The sequence below is a fragment of the Myotis yumanensis genome, unplaced genomic scaffold, assembly GCF_028538775.1.
Source record: "Myotis yumanensis isolate MYYU_CA2020_CCGP unplaced genomic scaffold, mMyoYum1.0.hap1 SCAF_3, whole genome shotgun sequence".
NCBI classification, from domain to species: domain Eukaryota; kingdom Metazoa; phylum Chordata; class Mammalia; order Chiroptera; family Vespertilionidae; genus Myotis; species Myotis yumanensis.
In genome coordinates, this window is record NW_027223754.1 from 154,351,107 (window position 1) to 154,377,422 (window position 26,316).

At 37.4% G+C, this 26,316-nt stretch overlaps 1 protein-coding gene and 1 pseudogene across 9 annotated transcripts in view; one reads left to right on the plus strand and one right to left on the minus strand.

Moving 5' to 3' along the window:
• The window catches only part of TAFA2 (TAFA chemokine like family member 2), a 466,038-nt gene that overhangs the window by 289,012 nt on the left and 150,710 nt on the right, over window positions 1-26,316 (plus strand). Inside the window, exon 1 of one of the 9 annotated variants that reach the window (XM_070409828.1) lies at window positions 17,624-17,795. The exons of 7 other annotated variants lie outside the window; for them this stretch is intronic. In XM_070409828.1, the coding sequence (XP_070265929.1) occupies window positions 17,776-17,795 (20 nt within the window). In that variant the 5' untranslated portion in view covers window positions 17,624-17,775. Of the gene's footprint in view, window positions 1-17,623; window positions 17,796-20,839; window positions 20,890-26,316 lie in introns of those variants that run through there. One more of the 9 variants, XM_070409833.1, reaches the window with a different exon arrangement.
• Window positions 12,295-17,051, minus strand: LOC139005248 (heterogeneous nuclear ribonucleoprotein A1-like; annotated as a pseudogene).

The following is a 26,316-nucleotide window of genomic DNA, read 5'->3' on the forward strand; positions in this document are numbered from 1 at the left end:
TTATCCTTTTATTATTATAGATTATGCTTCCTAACTGTACATACATTACCTGTTTTTATATGTATCAAATAGTATAGAAAAGTAGTATCTCATTAAGTCAGTTATAGGATCATCTTTACTGATAAAAGGGATAAGGTGTTAGGTAGGTTCTGTGTTCTCAGGGAACTCTATCTTTTTTTTTTTTGCTATTTACATCACAATAGCTTGATGGCATGCAAAAGGAAAAAAACTCAGATAATCCAAAATTTCATCTCTCTTTGTAAGTTTATCTTGGATCCTGGGGTCTTACAGAAATCAGAGCATATATTTAGCATTTCAGTTGACAGTAAGACATGTTCAGTGCCTGCTTGACCCTCTTTCTTTATCCTTTCATTCAATTTTAGAATTGCTGGCAAGATAAGAATAAAGAAAATCAAATAAATCATCTGCCAAAGGCTCACCTGTCAGGTACAGGCAAATAGTGCAGGAGTACTGATTAAAACAAGCAGATTGAAACCCTGATAACCTAAACCTCTCCAAAGCATGGAGATTGGCAAGGGAAGAGCTTTCAGCATCTGAAGTGGCCCCATAGTATCAGGACAAGGATGGGAATGTGATTCTAAGCACTTGTCAAGAGCTGTGTATTTAACTGAAGAGATAATTGTGTGCAAGTCCATGGAGTCCATGGAAGATGAAAACTATGAGGAATCCATAGTAGATTATTAAATATTTCATAATGTGTTTTACTTTCATGAAAGTATAATATAATTAGATCTTGGCTTAGTTTGTGCTTTTGACTGCCATTGTTAATTTTTTTTTTCATTTCAGAATTTTATTAACTCTCCATCCCTGAGTCATAACTTCCCTGTGCACTGCATACTTAGCTTTGGCAAATTTAAGGATTTAATTGCTGTACAAAGATAGTAGTGAAAAGTAAAATAAAGAACTGGTTCCCTTTGCCTCATTCATGAGCAATTTTTTTATTGAGGTAATATTGGTATATAACATTATATTAGTTTCAGGTGTACAACATAAAAATTAGACACTTGTATTCAGTACAAAGTGATCACCATAATGAGTCCAGCTGCAATCCATCACCATACAATTGACCCTCTTCACCAATTTTGCCTAACTCCCTTCCCCTCTGATAACCACCAATCTGTTCTCTGTATCTATGAGTTTTATTTTTGATTCCACATGTAAGTGAATTCACACAGTATTGTCTTTCTATATCTGGCTTATTTCACTTAGAATAACATCCCCAAAATCCATACATGCCATCACTATGTAAGATTTTCTTTTTTTATGGCTGAGTAGTATTTCATTGTACATATGTACTACATCTTATTTATTTATTTATTCATCCATCAGTGGATACTGTAGGTTGTTTCCATATCTTAGCTATTGTTAATAATGCTGCAGTGGATATAGAGATGCATATATATTTTTCTAATTAGTATTTTTGTTTTCTTCATATAAATACCCAGAAGTGGAATAGCTGAATAATATGGCAGTTGTATTTTTAATTTCTTGAGGAAGCTCTATATTGTTTTTCATAGCAGCTATACCACTTTACATATCACCAACAGTGTATAAAGGTTTCCCTTTCCCTGCATTCTTTCCATCACATGCTATGTCTTGTCCTTTCAATAATTGTCATTTTGACAGATATGAGACAATATCTTCTTATGGTTTTGATGTGCATTTTCCTGATGATTAGTGAGGTTGAACATCTTTTCATGTGGCTATTGGTCATCTACATGTCTTAAATCAAATTGTTTATCTTATTTTTGCTATTGAATTAAAAAATATATATTTTGGATATTACCCCTTTATTGGATAAATGATTTGCAAATATTTGCTTCCATTCAGTAGGTTGGCTTTTTCTTTTGTTGATGTTTTCCTTTGCTGTGCAGAAGTTTTTTAGTCCCACTTGTTTATTTTTCCTTTTGTTGCTTTTGCTTTTGAAGGCAGATTCAAAAACTCAGTGTAACACTGATGTCAGGAAATTTACCATCTATGTTTTCTTTTTACTTCTTTATAGTTTCAGGTATTATATTCAAGTTTTTAATAAATTTTTCGGGTAGTTTTTGTATATAATGTAAGATAGTGGTCTAGTTTCATTTTTTATGTGTAGCTGTCCAGTTTTCTCAATTCAATTTATTGAAGAGACTGTTCTGTCTCCATTGCATATTATTGGCTCCTTTTGCATATTGACCATATATGTGTGGGTTTATTTCTTCTGTTTCATTGATTTCTCTGTCCCACTTTCTGCTAATACCATGCAGTTTTGATTACTATAGGTTTGTTATATAGTTGAAAATTAGGGATCATAATATCTTCAGCTTTGTCTGTTTTTCTTAAAATTGCTTTGGCTAAGAAACCAGAAACACCAATCAGAAAGGATATATGTACCCAGATGTTCATAGCAGCACAATTCACCATAGCTAAGATCTGGAAACAGCCTAAGTGCCCATCAGTAGATGAATGGATTAGAAAACTGTGGTACATCTACACGATGGAATACTATGCTGCTGTTAAAAAGAAGGAACTCCTACCATTTGCAACAGCATGGATGGAACTGGAGAGCATTATGCTAAGTGAAACAAGCCAGTCAATGAAGGAAAAATACCACATGATCTCACTCTTTCATGGATAATTAAGACCATTACAAACTTTTGAACAATAATAAATACAGTGGCAGAGCTGCCTCAAACTGATTGTCGGACGGCAGTGGGAAGGCCAGGGAGGGTTGGGGGACAGGAGGGAGGGGAGTAAGAGATCAACCGAAGGACTTGTATGCACCCATATAACCATAACTAATGGACATAAGACACTGGGGGGTAAGGGAGGGCAGGGGCTTGTCAAGGGCGGTGGGGGGGGGGGGGCGGGAAGGACACTTATGTAATACCCTTTGTAATACTTTAAGCGAAAAAAAAATTGCTTTGGCTATTCGGGATATTTTGTGATTCTGAACAAATTTTAGCATTATTTTTTTCTACTTTTGTGAAAAATGCCATTGGATTTTGATAAGGATTGTGTTGAATATGTACATCACTTTGGGTGATATGAACAGTTATACAATATTAATTCTTCCAATCCATGAGTATGGGATATCTTTCCATTTATTTGTGTCTTTAGTTTCTTTCATCAATGTCTTATAATTTTCAGTGTACAGGTCTTTCACCTCCTTGGTTAGATTTATTCCTAGGTATTTTATTCTTTTTGATACAATTAAAAATGGGGTTGTTTTCTTAATTTCTCTTTCTTATAGTTCATTATTAGTTTATGGAAAAACAACTGATTTTGGGATCTTGATTTTATATTATGGAACTTTACTAAATTCTTTTATTCTAATGTGGCTTTTTAGTGTTCTTTTATTTTTTAAATAATTTCATTTATTGATTTTTAGAGAAAGAGAGGGAGCAGGGAGAGAGAGAAGCATTGATTTGTTGTTCCATCTATTTATGCATCCCTTCATTGATTTTTGTATGTGCCATAGCTGGGACTCAAACCCAAAACCTTGGCATATGTGGGTGATGCTCTTACCAACTGAGCTACCAGGTGAGGGCTAGGGCTTTCTATATCTATATATTATCATGTCTTCTGCAAATAGAGATAGATTTACTTCTTTCTTTCTGACTTGCATATCTTTTATTTCTTTTCTTGCTTAATTGCTCTGGATAGGACTTCTAATACTGTTTTGACTAAAAGTGGCAATAAAAATACATCCTTGTATTTTTCCTGATTTTAGAGGAAAAATTTCAGCTTTTCGCCATTAAGTATGATATTAGCTCTGGGTTTGTCATATATGGTTGTTATTATGTGAGGTACATTCCCGCTATACTGATTTTGTTGAGTTTTTATGAATGGATATTGAAATTTGTTTACTTGAGAAGACTGTGTATTCTGCTGCTTTGGGGTGGAATGTTTTATATATGCTAGTAACTATTAGTCTATCTTGTGTTATGTGTCATTTGAGGCCAATGTTTCCTTTTTAATTTTCTGACTAGATGTTCTATCCATTGATGTAAGTGGGGTATTAAAGTCCCCTATTATTATTGTAACACTGTCAATTTTTCTGTTTAGGTATGTTAATATTTTGGGGCTCCTATGTTGAGTATATATGTACTTATAAATGTTATATCCTCTTATTGGATTGACTCTTTTATCATTATGTATTGCTCTTTGTCTTTTGTTACAGTCTCATTTTAAGTTCTATTTTGTTGGATATAAATATAGCTACACTAGCTTTCTTTACTCTTCCATTTACATGGAATGTCTTTTTCCAATGTGGGATATAAACCCTTCACACCTCAGGGAGATGTGTAAGACCCATGAGATAATTCCCTACTGTGTGTTGCCATGCTGGGAGTGGGGTTTTCGTTGATAATGCAACTCTGCCTCTCCTACACATCTTGATGTGGCTCTTTCATCCCTTGTCGTGGAGGGAGCTGTTCAGCTATTGTAAGGTTTTTTGTTGTTGTTTTGTTTTTCCAATGGGAATTATTTCATAGATACTTGTAGATTTAGTGTGTCTATGGGAGAAGGTGAGTTAAGGCTTTTTCTATGCCACCATCTTGCTATGTAAAATCCTGACTCATGAACACTTCCCCTCCTTTGACCTTTCCTTCCCCTCCCTTTGACCTTTCCTTCCCCTCCCTTTGACCTTTCCTTCCTTCCTCTCCTTCTCTCTCTCCTTTCCTCTGTCTTCCTTCTCTCTAATTGCTGCATGGATTTGTGGTCTTCTGTCTTAAGAAATCTTTTCTCATAACAGTCCTTTGTGGAGAAAGGGTAACTTCTGTGAAAAAACAAATAGTTGAGGAATTTGCATAATCTGTTTTTTTAATAGATTATATTAGGATATTAGATTATCAGGTTGTGTTCTACTTTCTAGTAGAATACCTGGGCATGTGTGCTTCCATTCTTTCATACATTCATTCATCTAATAAATATAGATATTAAGTACTTACTGTACACCAGTGCTATGGTAGATTTCTGGGATACATAATTGAGAGTAACATGGTTCCAGCTTCCAAGAAGTTCTCTGTATGCCCTAATATGATTTGTAGGTGTGAAATGTCAAAGATATGAACTGTTGAGGTTATTTTTTAAAAAGCATGGGTGTTATTCTTGGGGGTATTGGCCATTGTGAATTGCTCTCTCTCTATATTTCACTGTATTTGTGATAGCTTTGAAACCCTTGGGTAAAGCCCAGGTATCAGGGTTTAAGTTTATTGCAGCATCATTTACAATAGTGAAGATATGGAAACAATCTGCATTCCTCAGTGACCAAATGGATAAAGAATGGGATAAATATCCATGGTATATAATGAATATATATAATCAAATATTATTCAGCCATAAAAATAAGGAAATCCTGCCTTTTGAGACAACGTGAATAAACATTGAAGGCATTATGCTAAGTGAAATAAATTAGACCCAGAAAGACAAATACTGTACGATGTCACTTATATGTGGAATCTAAATAAGCAGAACTCGTAGAAACAAAGAGTATATTGGTGGATGCCTGGGATTGGTGGGTGGGGGAAATCAGGAGATATTGGTCAAAGGGTAAAAACTTCCAGTTATAAGATGAATAAGTTCTGGCTGTGTAATATTCAGCATAGCGACTATGGTTAACAACACTTTATTGTATACTTGAAAAATAGTTAGAAAGTAAATCCTAAATGTTCTCATCACACACATATGGGCACAAACACAAAGGTAATTATATGAGGAGATGGCTGTATTAACTTTATTGTGGCAATCATTTCTCAGTATATGTGTATATCAAATCACCCCATTGTACACCGTAAACTTCCATAGTGTTACGTATCAATTATATATCAAAGCTAGGGTGGGTGGGGCAGAAATCTATCACCAGAGCCTAGTGAGGTCTGTTTTACTTTGAGTGTGTGAATGGATGGATTGGGGAAAGGGAGAGTGTAGGATGGAAGCATATAGAAGGACTAGGGTTTTTAAATGGAATTAGAATATTTGTCACTAACTTGTGGCTTTAGGGATGGCAGGAAGTTCTGGAGAATATTTGATACACCGTGTTTTTCTCACCTGATTAAGAAAAGTATATTTATGATCTCTTCACCATCTGACTAAATTTCATAGCTTCACTTTCGCATAGTTCTCTGGACATCCATCCACCCCTTCATCCATCTGTCCATATTTATTGACTGCCTTTAGTTTACCAGACACCAGGCAATGCATATAAGGCATCTTTGTGGAGCTTAGATTTTGTGCTCCTTGTGTTCATATAGGGGAACTAAAAAGATACTATCTAAAGATAGTGAAGGTGGCAATTTTAAATTGTAGTAAACATGCTGAGAAAGAGGCTTGTTCACGGTGGGAAGTGTTGGCAACAGATAATAAATGTTAGTTGGTTTAATATTCATGATTTTTTTCTTCACCCATATTTTATCAGTTCTAATAGCAGTGTCAGTTTGCCTTCAAATACAGGATATGGCTAGGAGACACATTTCTTTAAATATTCAAAAGGATCCGAGATTGCTTTAGCTGTGAGCTTTGTGTTAAAAATAACAGGGACCATGCAGACAGTCCTTACTCTGAAACTTTAATAAACCAAGAAATTTCATTTGCCAGACTATCACTCTTCTATTAATAAGAACATGAAGTATTATGGAGCAAATGTTCATGTTCATTTACAAATATCATCAGGACTTCAGGTAACTGACAAATGACTGCATGATACTTAGAGAAATGTTCTAAAGGTATTACTAGTATATCTAGCTAAAAAATGTGTTTATTGTTTCCTTTCTATTCCCCAAAATGCAGCACTATCTCTTTGCTGCTGAGCTATATTTATAGTTGTCTCACTGGATACCTGATTTTTATTGTGAAGTAGATCCAATGCAAATATCCACATTAATGCAACACATGCAAAGGTCAGAAGGTCCAAAGCGTGGTTCCCACAGCAACTGACCTTTGTTTCTCTGGAGCTTGGCAGTATTTGCTTTTACTTCATATTAGGAAAACTTTTCTATTTAATGATGTATGGCATGGAGCAGTTGTTTGGGGAAATGTTGTTTAGGAATGTCTGCTTTCCAGTAGAAAAACTTCAGTTTTATGTTATAAAAGTTTAAAGGCTATTTTGTATTTCCCATAGTCTTAAAAACTAAAGGCAACCATGGGAAAGCAACTGTCTAACAATAATTGATTTAACTATCAAAACAATTTAAAACAAGCAACTAATTTTGACTATTTTATATTGGTTTATGAATATATAATAAATAGATGGATAATTTTGAACAAACTAAAATGTACAAAAAATACTTTATAAATAAAATATTTTTGTGTGAATGTTTATAGAGTCATTTATAATTTGAAACCAACAGAAACCACACCCATATCTGCTATCTTCTTTCTGTTGAAATGGAGGAATTGTTTCCACTATTGTCAAAAGTTAACACATCCATCATGGTTTGGATCCCATTTTCACTGAAGGCCTTTGGTCCTCCCATTTTCCTTCTCACTCCTGACTCATGCACTTCTCCTCTCCCCTAGATCATTCCCATCAGCATACACACATTCTCCTGCATCTCTCTCAGTGTTTGGGCCCCATAGCTACCACCCTGTTTTCTATATTCTCTGTCTCCAGCTCTTTATCTCTTTATTCCACTCCAATGGGTCTTCTGTTCAAGTAGGTGCTCTTTTCAGGATCAGCAAGGCTTGCTTCCCTGATGACAAATGTCATGGTTACTTGTTGAGCTCACGTTATTCAAACCTTAAACAACAGTACAAATTTTGCACTCAATTGAGTATCTCTTTCTTCTTGGGACACCTTTTTATTTATTTATTTATTTATTTATTTATTTATTTATTTATTTGGTGCCTGAGACACCACACTCTCCTACTGGTTCCTTCTAAGGCTCCTTCTAAATACTTCCTAAACCCTCTTCCTCTGATCCCCTTCTCCAGTGTGGCTATACCAGGTCTTGGTTTTCCCTATTTATGATATCACCCTGACTTAGGGTTGGCAGATATAGCAAATAAAAATACAGGATTTAATGTCATATCTGATAAGGGCCTAATCTCCAAAATTTATAGAGAACTCATAAATCTTAACAAAAGGAAGATAAAAAATCCAATCAAAAAATGGGCAAAGGACATAAATATAAATTTTTCGAAAGTGGACATACAGAAGGCAAAGAGACATATGAAAACATGCTCAAAGTCACTAATCACCCAAGAGATGCAAATCAAAACAACAATGAGGTACCATCTCACACCTGTCAGAATGGCTATCATCAACAAATTGACAAATGACAAGTCCTGGAGAGGATGCGAAGAAAAAGGAACCCTCGTGCACTGCTGGTGGGAATGCAGACTGGTGCAGCCACTTTGGAAAACAGTATGGAGTTTCCTCAAAAAATTAAGAATGGAACTCCCATTTGACCCAGTAATCCCACTTCTAGGACTATATCCCAAGAAATCAGAAACACAAATCAGAAAGGACATATGCACCCTTATGTTCATAGCAGCACAATTTACAATAGCTAAGATTTGGAAACAGTCTAAGTGCCCATCAGCAGATGAGTGGATTAAAAAACAATGGTACATCAACACAATGGAGTACTACACTGCTGTATAAAAGAAAGAACTCCTATAATTCACAGCGGCATGGATGGACCTGGAGATCATTATGCTAAGGGAAATAAGCTAGTTGGAGAAAGATAAATATCACATGATCTCACTCATTTGTGGAATATGATGAACAACATAAACTGATGAACAAAAATAGATCCAGAGAAGCTTCAAACAGACCACCAAACTTCAGAGGGAAGGCAGGGAAAGGAGGCGGGTAAGAGATCAACGAAAGGACTTGTATGCATGTATATAAGCATAAGCAATGGACACAGACACTAGAGGGGTGAGGGCATGTGTAGGGGCGTGGGGGTGGCCGGGGAGAGATCAATGGGGGAAAAAGAAGACATATGTAATACTATATGTAATACTTTAGACAATAAAGAATTAAAAAAATACAGGATGCCCAGTTAATGTTGAATTTCAGATAACCTTTTTTAGTGTTATGTGTTTCATATAATACATACACACACCCACACACCTCTCTATGTATCATCTATCTATCCATCTCAGACTGTTGGGATGTATTTTAGTATAACCATGTTTTGTGCATGTTTGGAACATACTTACATTAAAAAAAATTCATTGCATCTGAAATTCAAATTTAACTAGTGTCCTGTGTTTCATCTCTAACTCTTTGCCAGGTAAGCTTATTTAGTTACTTGGTATTAAATGCTATCTGTATGACCCAGAACTTACCTCTCACTAAGCTCTAATTTTGTGCTCTCAGCTTCCGAAAGTAATATCTTGGATATCTACCTTCTCAAACTTAATATGTCTAAATGAGAATTATTTAGTTTCACCCCCTCTTCATCTTACTAATGACATCAGTGTTCTTTTTACCATACTCTCATTAAATCTTTGGACAAGTCCCAAGGTTTATATGTTCAAAGCATCTCACAAGTATGTGTACTTTTCTTTATCTCTACTGATACCTTCCTAGGTCACATCATTATGAAACTTGCCTGGACTATAACCCCAGATTCCTCACTCTTCTCCCTGCATCTATGGCACCTATTCCCCACAACTATTTCTCCACACAAAGATACTTTTAAAAGAGACCCTTACATAATGTCCATGAGATTGTGTCATTTGGCCTGGTGTTTCACAGCTCACTTTACTTCCACTTCCCAATGGCTTCTCACTGCACTTTGAATAACACAGATTCTTTATTATAACCAACAAGGCCTCTGCGATCTGACTGGCTAGTACCTCTCTTCAGACTCATGCTTGACCTCCTCCAGCCGTGCCTCCTCCTCCTTATTTCACTAGCTCTTTATTTTTATAAACCCCTCCCTTTTATTGCCCAGATTTGCTTTCCCCTCCTTTTTCTTATGGTTTATTCATTTGGTTCACATCCTCCTTACCATCCTGTCTCATGTTGCTTCTGTCCTTTCATCACTCTGTATCACATAACTGTTTTTTATGTATTATATCACTGATCAATACTTGCAGTTGTCACATTGGCATTTTTAGGTCTTCATTTATTTTTTTCTCTTCTGAAACATAAATTCCACGAGGAGAAACATCTTGTTTCTTTTGTTAATTATTTTATCTACAGCTCCAAGAATACAACATAGTAGGTACTCAATGAGTGGTTTTCTAAAATAGATTTGAGCTGTGATGTGTCATGAAAATCCCAGCATATTACCCTTCCTCAGCTCGAAGACAGGTATAGAATGAAAATATTTCCACTGCATCCCCCCCCCCCCCCACGCACTGGCACACATGCTGCGATGGTGAGTTGGAAATGTTGGTGAAAAAACAGCAATCAGCACCAATGAAAACACTGAAATGGTTTCATCTGCTGGTGTGAGCTGGCTCTGTCCCTGAGGAGAGAAGCCTGACATATTATATAGCCAGTCAGGATCCTGCAATGGATTCTTTCAAAGTCAAATTTCAGCCTGTCAAGAGGTGGAGAAAATGATTTGTGACCGGAGAAGATGGTAGATTAATATTTCTGAAATACTGTGCACTAAACCCCCTGTAGCTACTCCTTTGTTCTGCTATTAAGACCTCCCTCCCTCTGGTACAGGAAATGCTTTGCTTGAAACAGCATCTTTGCTTTGATATAGACATTTCCCCTGCCCCGAGATGGGGTTTCCCAGTGAGGTGTAACATTCATTAGCCCCTCTGGACAATGCAGTTGCTGAAACAGACTTGGGTCTTTATCTCACAGCTTCATTTTAGAGTCAGAAGGCCCTGGATGTCTGGGGGAGCTGTGATGTATGAAGCAGAAAGAAGATTGATTTGCCACAGGGTACCTGGTACCTGGAGTAATGAGAGTGGCAAATTACTTGCTCACTGAGCAAACATGACGGGAATGTCATAGAGTGAATTTATATGTATGCAAACACACTGGGGTCACAGAGGTGGGGATTCCACAAAGTGACCCTCTCTCTGGAAGACAGCCCTCCTTGCACTGGGAAGGCTGTGCTCAGCAAAAGCTGCATAATAGCTGCTTAAAACACAACTGCTTCTAATGAATAATGTAATGCTCACGGTACAGCAAGAACTAGGATAAATTGTGGTGCCATTTTAAAATGAGAGTCCTCAACTCACAGGCTATTTCTGGTGTTCATCTTGGATTTTGTGGCAGTGGAACATAAAACACCTACTTTAATAGAGTAAAAGAAATGGAGTGATTTATCCTAGTCATGGTAGGCCTTTAGAAACTCTCATTTGGTAATAGAAAAAACCAGTGGTTGGTGGGGGAGCAGATAATTTTTCTACGTTTGGGCAGCCCAATGCATAGAGAGCACTCACGCTTCTCAGAACATTTGGGGCAGACGAAAGAATTTTAAAACTCTTTAAGTGACAGAAGGAAATGGTAGTAATATTCGGTTAAAACATTTTAAGATTTCCAACCTAAAGGTTTGCACAATTCACTTTAAGAAGCACTGCTGATGCTTTTAGCTGTAACCTATTTAAAAAACACACACATTAAGATGATAATTTTGTTTTGTTAACAAGTTTAAAAGTCTGCTGATTTTAGTAAGTAGTCCTGGATTTAGAATACTTTTTTTCTTATTTGATACTCATTCGTTAATTTTTACTCATTTATTTTTTGAGACACTGGTCTGTGCCTGGCACCATGTTCAATGTCAAGTATAACAGAGATCAAAGGAGCCATTCAGGTTCCTAAGCATCCCATTCCTAGTGACCCAGATTGTAATGTAATTCAAGTCCAGAGAAAATGAACCTTGTAAACCTGACTGTGGGACCGAGCCCTGGTGAACAAGGCAGAATACAATATTCTAACATGATTTTTATCTGCTTTTGCCCCTTCCCCCCCCCCCCCTCCTTAGCTTCCACAATATTGATTAGAATAGTCAGTGAGGGTGCAGTTAGTCTAGATAGTAAACAACAAATGGTGACAACCTTTAACTTGGTACCTCATGGGAACACAGAAAGTATGTATGTTTTCTGTGTGTGTGCACCCTTCTAAGAATTGCATTTGTGGTAGCTAATTTAATAATCATGCTGCTCCCGTTAGGCAGATTCCAGCATTAGCTCCACTTGGCAGGCAAGGAGACGACTGGGGAGTGAGATGAAATGACTTTGCCGAGGTCACACAGGTAGTTAGCAGTCAAGGCCGATCTGTTGTCCAGCCTTCAATGACCAGAGGGGAGTTTAACCTCCACTTGGGAGGAGGAGGATCAGAGGAGCTTTGGTTGAAAATAACTGAATCTACATTTAAAATAAGAAATATACTCCACTGTAGGTGCCAGAGCTTCTGCCTCCAAAGTTTCCTCCTTTCGTGGCTCCAAAATAGGAAGACTGATGGTTGTAATTGCCAAAATCATTGTAGCGTCCTCCACCTCCCACATTGCATCCATCATTATCAAATCCATTCTAGCCATCCCCCCTGCCACCATATCCAACACCCACCCCCACCATGACTGCCACCGAAGCCACCTCGATCACTGACGTTTCCTCACAACCAAAGTTGTCATTCCCATCAAAACCGCCTCCACGACACCTTCAAAGTTTCTAGAACCACTTTCACTCTTTGGCTGGATGAAGCACTAGCCATCTCTTACTTAGATGGGGCTTTCCTTACTTCATAGTTGTGGCCATTCATAGGATGATATTTCTGAATGACAATCCTGTCCACAGAGTCATGGTCATCAAAGGTTACAAAAGCGAAACCTCTCTTTCTGCCACTGCCTTGGTCAGTCATGATTTTTCAGTCATTTCAATTTTCCCCATGCTGTTCAAAATAATCTCTTAGGTGATGTTCTTCAGTGTCTTCTTTAATACCACCGACAAAAGTCTTTTTCACAGTTAAGTGGGCACCAGGTCTTTGAGAATCTTCTCTTCAGACAGCCCTCCCTGGTTCCACAACTCTTCCCTCCACCTCGTGGAGCCTTGCATCCATGTCCTCCACAGCGGCACACGTGACAAACCCAAAGCCCCTGGGGCGCTTGGTGTTTGATCTCTCACCACCACAATCTGTGAGTGTCCCCATTGCTCAGCATGGCTCCTCGGACTCTCATTGGTTGTTTCAAAGCTCAAACCTCCGACAAAGAGCTTGTGCAGCTGTTTGTTCTCTTTGGGAGACCGACTTAGACATGACAACTGCCAGAGGGTGGAGTTCAATGATGCTACTTGACGGTGTCCCCCGGCAGAAAGCTATGGCAGTGGCAGAGGTTTTAATTACTGCCAGGAAACAAAGCTTAGAGGAGAGGAGAGCCAGATAAGTGACAGGGAAGCTACAGGTTACAACAGATTTGTGAACTCAGCCAAGCACAGTGGTGGCAGGGCATAGCTGCTTCAGAGAAGACATGTTTTAGACAATACTCATGTGAATGGGCAAGAAACTTGAGGACTGTACTTGTGACTAATTGTATCACAGGTTATTTTCCTTTCTGTTCTGTGGAAAGTGTAAAGCATCCCAACAAAGGGTTTTAATGTAGATTTTTTTTGTACCCGTGCTATTGATTGCTAATTGTGGTAGTCTGATCATGATGCTGAATAACTGTCTTTTTTAAAAAAGGAAATATTCTCTAAATTTTAGTATGTGGCTGACTAAGACATGTGTATATACACTTACACATGGTATAGAATGGAACTTTGGGTTTCATCGCTTGGACATAGTCACTAAGAATCCGGTATTACATACATCTCAGTCCACTCTGAAATTCTCTTCCTTTAGGTTCTTTTGATTGTCTTTTGTGTCTACACTATTATTGCCTCATACCAGTGTATGTCAGATTGTTGCCTTCTTGCTTGGGACCCCTAATTTTTTTTTTCTGAGTCTTTTTATCCATTTGGTCTTTTAAAGTGAAGTCTCTCACTGAATTTCTAAGAAAGATTACATCCCTTAAAAACTTTGCAAAATGTCAATTGTTATATGTACTTGCTATGCTTGATTTCCCTGCTTTCTCTCTTTATAGGAGGGTGTGGCTATGATTGCTTCCTTCTGATCTGAATGATCTTGTTCATCTGGTGAATTTTTTAGGCTGCAATTAAGATTTGAACTCACTTTATGGGGGGAAACTTTTGTTTGGGACAGGAGCTGATGACAAACGGCCCATTTGTCAGGAACATGGATTCCTCCTGGCTCCAATCCCTTAGGGACATTCTGGTTTCATCATTTCATCTGTCTATTGTATGAAGTACACTAATAGAAATTAGCCAACACTTAGGTGCTTTCTATATGCCAGGCTTCTTCTAGAAGTGCTTTATATGTCTTAACAAATTTAATAATAAGGCTAGTGCTATTGGATAGGAAACACTATTTTCTACATTTAATAGATAAAGAATGTTCACCCAGGTAGTAAGGCAAACCTAGGACTTCAAACTTCTCTGCTAAAGAATTACTGGCATATTGAAGGCAAATTCAGATTGTCATGGGAGGGTCATAGAAGTCTTCATGGAAGAGTTAGCATTGATTTCAGCATAGCACTGATTTTTTTTTCTATTTGATCTTCTCTATGACTCTCATAATTATTTGTTAGATATGGTAGCCTGTATCTAATTGTTGAGCATTTATTATGAGGGGGGCCCTACTGTAAAAACTTCATATATATCAGCATGTCACTGGAGAATGAAACGTCTCCATCACTCATAGGAGTGGGGTCCTTGTGATATCTTTAGAAAATGAATTTCCTAGGATTCACATAGGAGAATGAGATGTGGTAAAATACTTTATTTGTGTGGCGTTACATTTCTAGGGGTGCAAAGTCCCATGTCCTTTAAACCAGTCCTTAAAAAGGTGCATCTGCCGGTCCGGTAGAGCCAAAAGGAGGGCCAGTGTCCAGAGCTTCTGTTCCATGCAGCAGCCTCATCAGTTCAGCATTCAGACGAATTAAAAGTCCCTTAGTCCATTTGTGGGTCCCACATAGCTGTGGGCCACATGGGCTCAGGGGAGCCAGGAACCTGGCATGCCAGTGAGAGAGAGAGGCTCCTTTGTTTAGAAGTTTAAACATTCAGGTTTTGTGCCCTTGCAATGACCACACTTATTCTGGCCGCTGATTCACTCCCAGGTGTGACTGACAGACAGGTAGGCACCATCCCACGTCTCTCAGACCTTACAGGACATGTGACTAAATTGCCTTTGTCTATTTCCTTCACCTATTGATCAGCATAGAACAGACTTGGAGAGTGTTAAATTAGCAAAGCTGTATAAATGGCATGCTTATATTACCTAGTCTTCACTTTATTTCTTTCCTGTTAATAATAACCAGGTTATTACAATGGTTTCATTCACATTTAATAATCCTCACAACTCCTGAGAAAGGAATCATTTCCCCCCTCTCCCATTTCATAGTTGAAGAAATTGAAGCACTTGTTAATTTTGTCCACTGGCCCAAAGTTGGTAAATGTCAAAGCTAGGGTTTGAATGCAGGATGTGTAGCTCCTGAGTTATGTATCCACTACTCAGAATTGTAATTATGTATCAAGCCGCAATCTTAGAGGCGGAGTTCAGGATCTGAAGGAGGGGCCAACACACAAATGAAAATACTATACAGGAAATATGAATTTAGAAGGCATTGGGGGCCAGGTGGAGCCTCTGTCTTGAAGAGGCACACAGGCTTCTGGCTGGTCAGCTTCTTATTTACTTGAATACACATTTGCACTTTAGCAATGCATACAGGCACATCAAAGGTAAAGTTTGGTAAACAGTAAGAGGATTATCAGGTTAGGGAATTGCCTTGAGCCACCACTATCTCAACAGACCAGGTACTTAGCGTCAGCTCTGTTAATGCCCAAGGTCCATTGGCCTTCCGTGTTCCTTGGTGCACTGACAGTATTGGCAAGCGGTGGCTTCCCGCAGTATCAATGTCAATAAGGTGGCCATAATTATAGCTGAATAATATACACCAATTTATGAACCACACTATTTTATCTTTTGATATTGTAGATGCCTATGCGAACTAACAATAAAAAACAATAAAAGTCAAGAACTAATCTTTTTTAAAGTACATTTCTTTTCATTAAACTATAAACCTCAGGTGATCAATATCAGCAAGTTGACACAGATGGGGACAGTTGGGACCCAGAACTTGACCTTGCCACTATGAGGCCCTGATGATGGGATCGGGCCCAGCTTTGGTTCTGAGGAAGGTCCATTCTGGTAGGTGAGGCATGGCATCCATGCAATAAGGCAAGAGCAATATAGCCCAGAGAATTATTGTTAAGGGCAGGAGAAATATAGGGTGTCCCCAAAAACGGATACACATTTTAACAGCTGATAACTCACTTAATTTTTACTCCTTTTGAGGTTTAACTGATTTTAAATAATGGCCAGAGGAGATTGTCAGGAGGTAGTAAAGACAAGTACTGAATTTCAGGAATTGCACTTCAGGTGTGTGTGTTGGGTGAGGGAGGCAAGAGCAAAGTGAAATGTTTATAGCTGCTCCAAAGGAGTCAGGCCTGGGCAAATGGTAGAAGCTGAACTGGGGCACCACAAGAGAGCTAGACTGACAAGTGTGATGTGAGTCCTATAGTATTGGGCAGATCTTCAAATTCATATTCCAACTAGTAAGGCTCATCCAAATTACTAGAGGGAAGTCTGAGCCTACAGGAGGGGGAGGCTTTGGAAAAAATGTTTCCTCCTTTATCAGAGGGAGGCCTTATGACAGTGATGGTGAACCTATGACACGTGTGTCAGAGGTGACAGGCGAACTCATTATTTTGGTTGATTTTTCTTTGTTAAATGGCATTTAAATATATAAAATAAATATCAAAAATATAAATCTTTGTTTTACTATGGTTGCAAATATCAAAAAATTTCTATATGTGACACGGCACCAGAGTTAAGTTAGGGTTTTCCAAAATGCTGACACGCCGAGCTCAAAAGGTTTGCCATCACTGCCTTATGATATCCTCTTCCAATTATTTGTCATAACTATGGTGATTGCTAGACTTAGGTGCATTCCATTGGTTGTACTTACAAAGTTCCTGACTGGATCTTGAGATAGAATGAAGACAGTATTCCTGGACATACTGTCTGCCTTACACAGGAATAAAAATTTTGAGAGGAGAGAAAAATCATTTTTATCAATAGTATTATCTGTTGTTAGAAGGTGGGCACGTAGCCTGTTTAGAAAGGGTATAACATCAATGATCAAGTTGCTGGCATGAATTGAGAAGGGTGACGCCTAAAAGCCCAAATAGTAGGGAGTCCAAAATTATTGCTATTTATCATTAGGGACCATTATGTAGTTTTCCAGCATATAATTACCTTCTTAAATACATTGTAATACAGTGGTCATTTTTTATTCCTTATAACTGATAAAAAGAGTTAATACAGAATCAGGTGAACAGCATGTGACCTGAGGTGGAGGATACATGCTTCCCTCATAATTCAGAAATTGGATAATGTCCCCAATAGACTAAAGCAATTTTATTGTCACCTACATTTGATGTTTATACAATGTGGTGTCAGCAGATGGTGTCCGGGGTTCTGGGAACTTGATTATTTTTGTCAATTCTCAGTACAGAAGGTGCAGAACTAAAGAGGAATAAAGGAACAATGCCACCCTGTGTCCTGGCTCTGCGTCAACCTTCTCTTTTTGTGCAAGATGGAAACTAATCTGGAAGCCAGGGTCTCTTTCTCTACTGTTCATCTGGTGCATACATGTCCACAAATACTGCTGTGGGATGATCTGGTAGAAGGAACAAGGAATTTATAATCAGAGGACCTGGATATGATCCTAAAGCTGTTACATGGGATGTGTCCCTACTGGGTGAGTCAGTTCACCTCCTTAAGCCTCAGTTTCCTTATTTTTGAAATACCTTTTCCAGATGAAACTCTTTTTTGAATAATTAATTAATTAATTTTAAATTAATTATTTTAATTAATTTATTAAATTTATTGGAGTGACATTGATTATGATCATATAGGCTTCAGGTAGAGATTTCTCTGTTACAAGATCTGTATATTGCACTGTGGGCCCACCACCCAAAGTCAAATAACTTTCTGTCACATGTATATGGGCAGATAATTTTTGACAAAGGAACCAGAAATACACAATTGAGTAAAGGTAGCCTCTTCAATAAATGGTGCTGTGAAAATTGGAAAACCACACACAAATGAATGAAACTGGATTACATTTTGTCCCCATGTACAAAAATTAATTCAAAATGGATCAAAGACATAAATATAAGGTCTGAAACAATAGTGACATAGAAGAAAAGCAGATATAACTCTTATTATTCCATTCCATAGTGTAGGACAAAGCCAAATAAGACTGCTTGCTTTTCCTACTCCTTGAATGTCCCAAATTGAGTGTTTTTCCCAGACTGCTCCTTTGACTTGGCTTGCCTGTGTTTCCATCATCTCTGCTTGTTAAGATCTTATCCATGCTTCAAGGTTTAGTTTGATTATTTCCTTCTTCAGACCCAGGTTTAACATCTAATGAGGATGTTCTTAAGTGTCAGAAATAGTGAGGGTGCTTCACATATTTTATCTAATGTAACTACCAAAATTTTGCAGTAAATTATATTTAGTAAATCTGTTTATTCTATTCTGAGTTTTTTTTTTTTCCAAAAAGATTTGAGAAGGCCTGAGGAGCCAGAAGATTAGTACTGTTTTATTTATTTATTTTATTTTATAGATGGGAAAACTGGGTTGAAACAATTTTCTTTAGTTCATAGAACCAGACTAGGGCAAAGACATGGTTAGTTTTCAACTCAGAATTTTGACTACTGGTCTGGCACTTTGTCCTATTTGTCAAAATTTTATGAAGGTAACTTTGACTCCTTAAGTTTGTTCTGTCTCTCTAAACTACAGTAATCCTGTAATGCTTCATGTCTTATTCCCTTATTTACATGATCTTATAAGTCTTCTATTTCTCTTATGAGTCCTTTGAAGGAAGGAAGGGACTGGGGAGTAGTATCACCATGCCCACCATAGGGCCTTGCATGAATTAAGCATTTAATAATAGCTGTTTTGGATGAATACATGGCATTTCCCCACACCGTTTCTCCAGCAGCATTTCCCTTATGTTTGTCTGATAGCAAGTGTGTCTGTGCCAACTGTTTAATAATTACTATGCACCAATGACACATATATAGTAAATAATACTTTGACTATACAATTTCAGGCTAAGTGCCTTTCTGAATTTAATTAAAAATGCCATTATATTCTTTTCTTTATGGATATTAATGGAAAACAAGCAATACATAATCATAAACTTATTTAAAAGTAATTTATATTATAAGATGGATGATTTTGTTTACAATGTTATTGTCAAAACTCAAATGAAGAATTTACAATGTTAATCAGAATGTAGGCTCCATGTGTGTAGGGATCTGATGGTACCTGTCATTTTCACAGTGATATCACTGGTCTTTAGAGTAACAGTAGATGCTTAATATTATTTGTTGAATGGCTCATGAGGCTGCAGTTTTCATTGGATAATGAACCTTTGACTTTTTCAATAAGATATTATTAGGATGAAAACTTGTAAGACATTATCATATATGTTATCTCTTGACTTTTCCCAACAACCCTGTGAGATATTTAAGAAGAATTTTCATACTGCATTTTACATTACCAAAAAAAACCCAAATAAACAAACAAATAAATAAGCTGAGGCTCAAAGAGATTATATGACTCCAGAAATCATCTACCTAAGCAGTAGCAGGTGAACAAGACTCGAATCCCACTATTTTTATGGCAAATTCAGCATTCTCTCTGTGTTTTCATATAGTCGGTAAAGAATATGAACATAGAAGGGAATATTGGCCAGGACAATCATGTTGGATAACTTTTTAAGGCTAGAAAGTTATATGTAATACATTGAAGTGACTTAAGCATCTGAAAGATGGCACCACCAAGGAAGCAATGTTATTGAGTTTGGAGAGAGACTCTGAATTTGAGGCAATTGTGAATGGTCCTTTGAGACTTACACTGGGAGAAAAATTCAGTACAGCCATTTCATGCTTCCTATTCTTGCTTTGCCCCTTACTTCCAGCTTGTCTGAACCATAGGCTATTTAAAGCTTCAGATTTTACCAGTCTTCTCAATACCCTTTTGTACTCTGTAGTTTTTGTTCTTACCAGTTGAAAGGAACCAGCTGACTTCTTTGGTATTTTTATATCTTGTACTTTATTGTTTTCCTCCAGTGTTTTCAACCCACTGCCCAAATGCAGATGTGTGATTGCTACTTCTAGCTCAAGACATCTGCTTTTTAGTAGTCCCTTTCTTTTTCTCATTCCCAATTATAACCTTTATGTGCCACTGCTAACATACAGCATCAGATCTGGTCCCTGCAAGAATGAATACTTTGTTTTCAACATCTGTTTTCTCCCAAGGAAGGCAATGTTAGTTTTGAGTTGCACTTGTATACTAAACATTTTCAAATCTAAGGACCTCAAATACACATAAAAACACAGTCATTTAATATAAAAGCACTCATTTGAAGTCCTGTAAGTCTAGGTATAATTTTCAATGGGGTAAATAAAAGTTACAGGGGAAATAACTAATTCATTTAAGGTCATTTTTGTCTTTATATGCTCCCTTCCTGCTCTGCTTGTTCTGATCCAAGTCAGAATTTCCGTAGCCTATGACTAGAAAGCACTGTCTCTTCTAAAACCTACCCAGAAAAAAGATGGCTTACATCAGAGACAACACACTGGCTGTCTACAGGCTGCATTTGGCATGCATAATGTTCATAAAAATGGAATTCACTGAGCACATTTAAAAATTGCAAGATTTCAGATATGATTCTGAATTTCTGGATTTTTAGAGACATGGGAGGGCCTGGCAGAACCAAGCTCGCATTTTCATTTCATCAACGGGCTGGAGCTCAGTGATTTCCGGAGGCGACTTGGAGGGTAAGAGTGAGCCTTCTTTTCACTGACTTCACTGCTCCTACTGGCTCCATCAGAGATCTCTAAACTGCTAGCGATTTCCTCCCTTCCTCCTTCCCTTTAGCATTATAATGGCTAATAGTTAACTAACTTTATTTTCAAACATGTATAATTTGCCTCTTTCTGAGCAATTCCAACACACCCGTGGTCAAGATATCTTTTATGATAAGCCCAGAAAAAAGATAGTAGGAAATATATTAAAATGTTCTATTTTGAAGAATGGAACATATGACAGCATCACTGTTTTCGTTATCAAACTTTAAATGGAAAGAATTTTGGACCTGGAGCTAGAAGACTTGGTTTTGAGTTCTGGATTTGCCATTTACTAACTTTGACCTAGAACAATTCATTTAACTTCTCTGAGCATGTCTCCTCATCTTTGCAAGGGATTATTATGTCTGCCAGCCCCTTGGTCATGTGTATCCGATATGATCATGGGGTGGAAGTTCTTGCTATGCTATATGATGCTATGCAAGGGTTGGGCATTTTATGGGGAAGCAGAGCTATAGTGTCTGATTTCTCAAGGAGCTTGGAATCTGGCTTCAGAGACAGGACTTACATATAAGGTAAATGACAGTTGAAAGTATCCTTCTGACTACAAAGGATGGAGGCATTAAATATCATATCTAAGAAAAAGTGCATGATGATGCACTCAAAATTAGAAAGACATATATTATTATTTATTATTTAATTTGCTCCACAAATATTTATTCTGTATTTACTCTTCAACAAAAAAACATACAATTGCTGGACATAAAGTATTGAAATAGAACGCCCTGGCTCTTGCTCGTATAGAATTTGTATTCTAGTAGGGGAAGAGAGGGACAATAAACAAACAGGTCATTATAACTTCAAATACTGTTAAGTTCCATGAGGAAAATAAATGTAGGTTATATAACAGAACTGATGAGCAGAGCTGCTCTCATTATGACTTGCTGTGTTGTTTTTTTCTTTATTTTTACTGTGATGAAGTTCACATAAAATTTATCATTTTAACTGACTGTTTCAGTGGAATTAAGTACATTCATAATATTGTGCAACCATGACCACTATCCATTTTCAAAACTTTTTTATCATCCCCATTAAACAAAAACTCTCCATTTTTTCTTCCCCTCAGATCCTAGTAACCTCCTTTCTATTTTCTGTCTTTATGAATTTATTTGCCTATTTTATATAGCACATATAAGTGGAATAATATATTTTTACTTTTTGTGTCTGGCTTTTTCCACTTAGCATGTTTTCAAGGTTTATCCAGGTATCAGAATTTCCTTTTTAAGGCTGAATAATATTACACAGTATATACACACAATGGTGTGAATCCATTTAAAATATTACCTATTTTAACATGACTTGGTAATAATTCTAATTTGTAGAATACTTTACAAAGAACCATAATATCCATCATACATGGCAAGAATAGTGTTAACTCAGGGATTATTGTCAGCAAACTGTGGTGTTATCTGACTCAGTTGTTTTATAACATTCTATCTGATGTATTTTGAAACCTTGTTACCAACAGTGAAGTAAGAGTATATGAATTGGGAGGAAGTAAGGGCGGTGGTTTTCAGCAAATATGAAATGACAATGGCTATAGTATGGACCAGTCCTACCTACTTCCCTATTGTAGGACATTCCTCTTCTCAGGGTGTTTTGGAACATTTTTCAAAAATAGATTTAGGTCATAAGCTTCTACCACCACCCTGGGACATAACTTCACAATCTAATAAATCTCATCACTGGGAAAATTTCTTAAGATTGCACGCTTAACCACTTGAAGGCTGCTTTGCAGTGTGATTGCATCCTGCCGAAAATTGCCTGCTCTGTGACTGAGGAAGCCAAGTTCATTCATAAGGAAAATGTTAGGAGTGTACAGAAACAGTTGATGGCAAAGAGAAGGTAAAGTTAGTGGACACAGAAGGTCTTCAAGGAACATCTTTTTATTCAAGGTCATTTCCTTGTAACATTGATGAGATGCTGTAGCTAATTGATTGTTTCTATCAATTAGCCTTTGGTAAAATTGGTTTTGTTATAGTCATTTAGCTTAAAGTCACAGAACCTAACCACTATGATAAGTGAGGACTTACTGTGTTATGTGATTGACTTTATTCAGGATAGGAAGTCCCAGAAATTGGAAAGAGTAAAAATGTGATATTTTAAAAGGAGCAGAAATCTTGTTACAAAGGAACAAGATGAAAGAATATATTGCAGAGCTTACTGTAGACTGATGCTTATAGCACATAGTGGTTGCTGCTTTGATTCTTAACCAGTTGCATTCTCAGTTGCTTTAGCTATTAACTGAAAGCTGGGCATAGAACTTCACTATATTTAAATCTGATAATGTTCCACTTTTGCTCAAAAGGAGCTCATTATATATGAAGTCATGTACAAATATCAAACACATACAAGATGTGTGTGTGCGTGTGTGTGTGTGTGTGTGTGTGTGAAATGTAGTTACAAAAATGTAAGCAAAATAAGCCAGTGAGAGAAAGCAATATCACATGATCTCACTTATATGTGGAATCTAATGAACAAAATAAACTGACAAACAAAATAGGTCCAGAGGCATGGATGCCTGGAACAGACTGACAGATCTCAGAGAGGAGGGGTTTGGAGGGACAGGAAGAAATTAAAGAACTTATATGAATATATGCATAGCCCATGGACACAGACAATAGTGTGGTGAAGGCCTGGGGTGGGGCAGGGGCTAGGTGGAGGGGGGGGTAAAAGGGGGAATGGGGGACATCTGTAACAATACTGTCAACAATAAAAAACGAACAGGTGTGTCAGTATCACTGTCTCTTTCATCATCCATTGTGCAGTTGTGCTTAGAATTGAATGCTCGTACATGTGTTGTCCAAAAATCTTGCTTAAACTATTATTCTTAGAGCAAAGTACACAGGCTCTAATGAGCTAGATTATGTAGCCTCTTCTTGAACTTCTTTTTATTGCTTTCTTTCGAGGACATAGAATGGTACGTCTTTCAACATGTAACTGTCATTGTGTTTTTCATGGTTTATTTGCTTTGATATTTTTGGTGGTAAGATGAAATTTGTGAATGTTTGTGCCTTTTGGGGCATAGTTATATGAGGGGAGGCCTTCAGATTTTAGCCTTTCAGTTCACTTACCTCTGAGAGGTTCTATGTTGAGGGAAGGTCAACCATGGGTAAAGGTGCACTTTTCTCCTGATTGCATGCTGTTGCCCAGTTAGTGTTTGAGGGCATATTGGCCATGACTGCATGACTGAATTCACAAAGTGAAGAATCCCTCATACCCATAGGTGTAGCCACAGTGAGAATATGAGTCCTTCTTGGACCACAAATTTTATCCTGACAAAGAACCCTTAAAGATTAATTTTTTCATCATTCTTACTTATTCTTTGGCTACTTTGCTAACATGAAGGAGAAGGAGCTGGGGTGCAGTGGATTTCTTCTGTGGCCTCATTTCCGAAGAGAGCACAGACATGAGAGTAAAAGGAATAGAAGCACTTAACTAGGGCCCGTGGTAATAGAGTAGACAAATATTTAGAACTGATTACATGACCATTAATTACTTGTTTTAATAACTATAAAAGTTTTCTTAAAAAAGGAAAGAGTATTTTGTTATGTTCCCTGTATGTGGAACTTAAATGTTATGTGCTGAGCTAGCTCTGTTTTTGCCACAGTAATCACAAAATTAAATGCTAGGATTGTGATTGAACTGCCAATAAAACATGATTGAAAGTTTTCTTTCTTATTCTACTTAGTGATACTCCACCCAAGAGTTGTGAAATGTAACCAATTCAAGTGGATGCTTTGAATTTAGGACTCTCCTCTGCCACTTATTACTTGTCTTCAAATTATTCTTTCAGATTCTATATGTGATCTTGGAATATTAATACATGTAGTTTAGTTCTCATGAGGATTATTGAGTTATTGTGAGGATTCAACAACATATTGAATGAGCTAGAACATTTTAAGCTAGTATATTTGAAACTCTATAAAAACATACATAGTATCCTATATAATAAAAAGCTAATATGCAAATCGACCGAACAGTGGAATGACCGGTTGCTGTGATGTGCACTGACCACCAGAGGGAAGACGCTCAATGCAGGAGCTGCCCCCCTGGTGGTCAGTGTGCTCCCACAGGGGGAGCGCCATTCAGCCAGAATCTGGGCTCATGACTGGCAAGCACAGTGGTGGTGGGGGGGGGCCTCTCCCGCCTCCGTGCCAGTGCTAAGGATGTCTGACTGATGGCTTAGGCCCGCTTCCCGTGTCAGTCAGACATCCCTCGAGGGCTCCTGGACTACGAGAGGGTGCAGGCTGGGCTGAGGGACCCCGCCTCCCCCACTGAGTGCTAGAATTTCATGCACTGGGCCTCTAGTTATTAATAACTTCAGTTAGCATGCTGTGTTCTACATATCTCTAGAGGCATTTGAGGAATATTTGTTCTTATACTTAATGATCCCAGAATGCTGTACATTTATCAATTTGATGTCTACTTCTGGATATACAAGTATCAGTATTTATTTTGCAGAGCCATCAGGAGACTGTTAACCAGCCCTATTCCATTTTTAGCTTGTTGCTTCATAGTCTTACCTTCCAATTCTATAGACTTAGAGTAAATTCCTAAAAGTAGGTTTATTTATCACCTATGATTAAAACGCATGAACTCTTTTATTTGTTGCTCAAAGATTTTTATTCCCCACTCACTCCTAGCCAGCAGACCATGTTCCAGATATTATTAATAATATATAATAATAGCTACAGTTTGAGTGCCTATTCTGGCTTTGTGTTAAATGCTTTATGTACATTGAATTTATTCCTTAGAGCAGTCCTACCAACAGGTAATAGTATTAATGCATTCCCTATGTAGGCATAAATGCTCAAGTTGTTAAGTAAAGTTGACAAATTCATTTAACTATTATGTGTTGAAGCCAAGATCACACTCAGGCAGGTATTTCTGATTTATAAGCCCATGGTCTGAGAGTAGGACCTTTGAAGAAATAGTAACACCTCTGATTTATCATACATCTTATTAAGTCCAAACTGTCACATGATTTCTTGTTTATTATAATGACATTCCTCTTTGAAGAATAGACAACATTCCAATTTTATAGATAGAAAAGGAGGGTAAGCAATTCAGTTGTAATAATAGATGCACAGCATTGTGGTTTAGTTTAGCCCTGGTCATTTCAGATGTCTTTCTAGTACTCTCAAAATCTCAAATAATTGTTTTATTTTGCTTATGACATTGTTGTCTGTTTGAATATTAGAGTTTAGAGTTTTAGAATAATGTATGCTTCTGGAGAAATCATTTAAATGACAATGCATTTCTATTTCCTATTATTATAAAATTTAGATGGCAAAGGCATTTGCACAAAATCAACACTTTGATGGTACCTTGCTAAGC